This window comes from Andrographis paniculata, unplaced genomic scaffold (genome assembly GCF_009805555.1).
Source record: "Andrographis paniculata isolate CXL003 unplaced genomic scaffold, ASM980555v1 Contig79END, whole genome shotgun sequence".
Taxonomy (NCBI): domain Eukaryota; kingdom Viridiplantae; phylum Streptophyta; class Magnoliopsida; order Lamiales; family Acanthaceae; genus Andrographis; species Andrographis paniculata.
The window spans coordinates 1,733,916-1,738,635 of NW_026137616.1; the positions used below are offsets into that span (position 1 = coordinate 1,733,916).

Sequence of the window (4,720 nt, forward strand, 5' to 3'; positions counted from 1 at the left end):
TTGAAGAAAATTAATGATTCAATCAACCTCCATTATATTGCTGAGGCACTAAAGCATTTGCAGGCATTAACACTACAAATGCAAACAACACTACAACAACAACAAAAACACCAAAAGTTTAAATCAAATCATCAAATCATGGCAATTAATTCCACCTTCCAAAATGCTAATTACCAAATTCTGTATTGTCCCACAGATCGATCACAACTTAATCAGCAAAAACGCAACAAAACCCACCACCACAAACGTCTTCCAAGCCCGGCCCGAAACTCCTCCGGCGGCGGCGCCGCCATAATAAGGCTTGATCATGATATTAAACCTGCAATTTCCGGTAGACGGATTCGCCCGAGTGATCGTCCCGAGCCCGTTGAACTTACACGCCTCGTCGAGCTGGTTGCTCTTCTGATAGTAGCTATTGAAAGCATACGACACATTCCCCCGAGCATCCATTCCGCTGCACGACGTTTGGTACCCGAGCGAAGTGCAGTCGGCGCGCGAGCACGCGTAGCTAACGCTCGGAGCAACCTGCGAACCGTCAATCCTCGCATCGGACTTCATGATGCACCATTTTTGCTCCAAGTAGGTCACGTTCCGAGCCGGGATTAGCCCGGAAGTCGCGGTTCCGGTGCCGAGGTTGAGAGCGTACTTCGGCTGGCCGTCGTACGAAAAAATGCCCCAATGGCGCTCGAAGTTCCCGGGCTGGATGCTCTTTTCGTCCTCGTCGATCAAGCTGAAAAGATACGCATTGATCGGGCCGGGCCTCATCGGAGTCCCTCGCCCTCCGGCTATATGCGTCATGAATCCTTGGTTGAACCGTTGCGCGTATTGTAGATTGGCGTTTTGGTCGCCGTCAGTCGGCCAACCGATTTCGCCGACTATGATCGGCAGGTTCCCGAACCCGTTCTTCTGAAGCGCCCAGACGAGCGTGTCGTGGTTGGCGTCGAACATGTTGTAGTAACTCGTGCCTCCGTCGTTCACCGGCGTCGCATTTCCGTCAAAGAATGCGTACTCGACCGGGAAGTTGGAGTCGGTGTAGAGACTTATGAAGGGGTATATGTTGACGGTGAACGGCGCTTGGTTGTCGTTGAGCAGCTGCACGATCGGGAGCATGTAGTCGTGGATGTTCGCTCGGAAATCGCCGCCGGAGGGCAAGGAACTCGCGGAGGTGTAAACGTCTGCGTTGAGTGGGACGGTGACTTTTACTTGATCGCGAAGATTCGCTCTTGTTAGGGCCTCTTGAACGTTTCTTAGAGCCGGGAACGTCGTTTTGAGAAAGCTCCCGTTGTACGTCTCCAAGAACGGTTCGTTTCCCACCGCAACGTACCTACAAGATAATGTACATAACTAGTAAGAACTATAAACAATTTCCAATCGAAACAATGGCATCAAGAAAGATGAAAGCTCTGATTATATAGATACTTTTGTAACTTTTGACCCTATTTAACAAGATTGCGGATTTAGGGTCAAGTGTTCATTTGATCAGGTCAGCATATCACAAAAAAGATACGTTGATTACTTTTACGTGATCAGCACTTGATCCAAACCCATTTATCAACACTAATTTTTTCAAAAAGATATCACATGAAACATCTTTCTTTCCTAAAACAACACTTCAAATCTTAAACTTTTTATTATTCTCAAAATTTTCCAAAACTTTGTAAGCAATCGAAATTATGGGAAACTCAAGCTACATTAGAGAATTTGAAGTTTCGCAACATTATTTAGGATCTTAACTTCGAATTTGGCGATTTCGACAACAAGACTAAAAAAGAAACTAAAATTGATAAAGGATCTTTCTTATAAGACCAAAAAAATGTTATTTTGTCCGAAACAATCTAACTAGAGATTAAATCTAATGATCACAATCCAACAAGAACAAATGCTATAACTAAACCAACAAATTAAATACCAAATATATATGTTTTGCCCATCCAAACCAATCGTTTCGTGATAATTTTCAGCGGGCAACAATTTAATTTCATGGCATTCGACGGGAGGCGACGACTGACCTGATTATAACCTTGTTGTCCCTCAAATGCTGAGATACATTTTGCGAAACCCATTTTTCGGCGGCCTTTGGATTGCTAGCAAGATCTGAGAGCATGTCGTTGGGAATGCCAACCATGACCTCAATCCCGGTGCCGCCAAGAGCTTTTAATGTGTCATAATCGGCATCAAATAGCTTAACTTTTTGAATCCCGTTCTCCCTCAACATTCGCACGACTGTATTTGGCGGCAAATGGTGCGACGACTGCGAGCCCCAGTTGGCACCTATTCCACCCACTGAATGCGACAAATGGATCAGTATATAATTATTAAAGACATCAAGGTACAATCCCAAGAAAGGGATGTTACAAGTTAGATTTAACTAACTTATTCGAGTACGACAAAATCAAATCAAACGCCATTTATTTCTACTAAGAAGTGACCCATCGCTGCGCCTCAACTAGTTAATTGTGCAAATCAAACATAGGAGGAATTAAATACCTGCCCCAGCCCGATTGACGGTGCTCATTTTAACATGACTAGACGACAATCTCTCCACGCCTGCAAAATATACATAATGTTGTAACATATTAGGATTAATGATCGAATAACAAAGTAAAGAAGACACAGATTAACGTGGTTCACCAACAATGTGTTTGTTGTGTCCACGCGCAGAAACGGATAACAAATTTATTGAGGGTCGCTAGGTTACATATTACATATAGATACCTATTTCTGATTCAGATTAACCTAGATTGCATATCTGTCTATTCAAATAAACTAAAAGAGAATATATCTGACGAGCTCATAATAAAGTGACATACTAGATTCAAAGCATATCAACATATAAATTACCGAAAATTCTATAAACAAAAAACATGAATATGAATAGAAAATCCCTAAAGAAGTTCAAGTCGATTGCAAAAAGCTAAGGATACCTCTACGATGAGCAGACTCTGTCAAGAATCGGCTAAAGAATGAAAACATGGATCGTTTCTCACTCCCAAGATTACTATCCAACGATCCATTCGACCCCCTGCACAACATCTGAGACAACAAGAACAATCAAATTTCAAGATTGGCTATAAAATGCAATGGATAGTATGTTTGAAACAACACTAAATGCGAAAATCGAAGAAAAGAAACTCAAGAGTTCGAAACTTTCGGGGCCAAAGGCTTCGATCCCTTCATCTATTGAAGATCACATTTGTAACATATCACCATACACACACATTAGAACATGTTTTTATTTTAGGTATCTTTCCGCCATTAATAGAAATTAAAAATCTTTCCGCCATAAGTAATCGCAGAAATACACAAAACGTATTAATTAAAACAATCATTAAGTGCCCTATTTGCATGGATTAATTTGCTTCGCCTCTCAATTATTGAACTTCATAATCATCATTAATTGCCACCCAACATTACATACTATTTGTGTATATATATATATATAAATCTTTATAAATCAACACATTATCACTCATATCCACCAAAAGTAAAAATGCAATCTTGCATCAATCGCCAAGAAAGAAACCCTCCTCAAATTCAAACCCGAACTTTCGGCAAGCCATTAAAATCAAGAAAATGTGGTAAAAAAATAAGAATAACAATAAAAAGAAAAAGAAGAAAACCCAAAATGCTTACAAAAGAGACCAAACATTATCTTCTTGCAGGGAACAAGGAGTTCCCCCAAAGGAAAAACAAAAACTTTCCAAGAAAAGTAAATAGATAACAGAGAGAGAGAGAGAGAGAGGTAGAGAGAGCTCACCAACAGGACGAGAAAGCACGGGTGAAGACGAAGAAACATTGGGGCAGATCTTCACTCTAAATTCCTAAAAGAAATTAAAGAAACGAATATTTTTTTTTTTCCTAAGGAAAAAAGAACATGTAGATCTTGTGAAAGAAATCTAATGATGAATTGAGGTTCACCTCAATCTCAATTTGAAGTGCAATAGAAATCACTAGTGAGAGAAGAAGAAGAGAGAGAGAGAGAGAGAGAGAGAGAGAGTGAGTGAAGAGGGGCGGTAAAAGGGTGGTTTGCAGGATGGAGCTTTTGCTGTCAAAAAAATGTCTTGAAAATGATAAGATTCTTGTGTGGGCATTTGGGCTTCTGTGTTGTATGAAAGGCTACTTTCTTCATTTTTTTGTTCTCTTTCTTCTTTTTGAGGCATTCTTCTCTCTTTCGATAAAACTATGTTAGGGTAGTTTATAGGCCATTGCACTTTATTTAGTCTATTCAATGTATAATACTCTTCTTCTTTTATTTTATTTTATTTATGTATAAATTAATTATATTTTTAATAATATATTTATAATTTTAATTAAAAATATATTATTTTGATATTAATATATAATTATTTTTATTAAAATAAAAAATTATATTGAGAACAAGCTAAAAATAGTAAAAAACAAATTTTGAATTGACAAGGAATAAGTAGAAAAAAAAATTAGTCTTGTAAAAAATAATCTGATAGGGTGAACTCATGACAGTAAAATCATGTTGTTAGTAGTTTTTTTTGAAATAGTATGGAATGAATTTTTTTATTTTAATTTTTATTTAAATAGTATTTTAATATAATTATTTTTAAAAAAATATTTTATCAAAATTTGTATTGAATAAATAATATTTTTAGATTTAAAATGGTAAAAATATTAATCCAAATTATTTTAATTTTTGATATCTTTAAAGTAACTATTTAAAATAAAAAAATATTACCTTTTATTTTTATAA

General features: G+C 37.6%; 1 protein-coding gene across 2 annotated transcripts; it reads right to left on the minus strand.

Annotated features, from left to right (window-relative positions):
• On the minus strand, nt 1-4,033 carry LOC127240690 (glucan endo-1,3-beta-glucosidase 6-like). Of its 2 annotated transcripts, XM_051259501.1 has the most exons (6): nt 3,919-4,033; nt 3,758-3,821; nt 2,925-3,033; nt 2,488-2,547; nt 2,010-2,283; nt 1-1,324 (listed from the first exon to the last, which is right to left on the minus strand). In XM_051259501.1, the coding sequence occupies exons 2-6, from the start codon at nt 3,794-3,796 to the stop codon at nt 202-204; spliced, it is 1,605 nt and encodes a 534-aa protein (XP_051115458.1). In that variant the 5' UTR covers nt 3,797-3,821; nt 3,919-4,033; the 3' UTR covers nt 1-201. The 2 variants fall into 2 exon arrangements, with proteins under 2 accessions (XP_051115458.1, XP_051115457.1); XM_051259500.1 differs by having other exon boundaries at nt 3,758-4,027.
• Nucleotides 4,034-4,720: the final 687 nt, after the last annotated feature.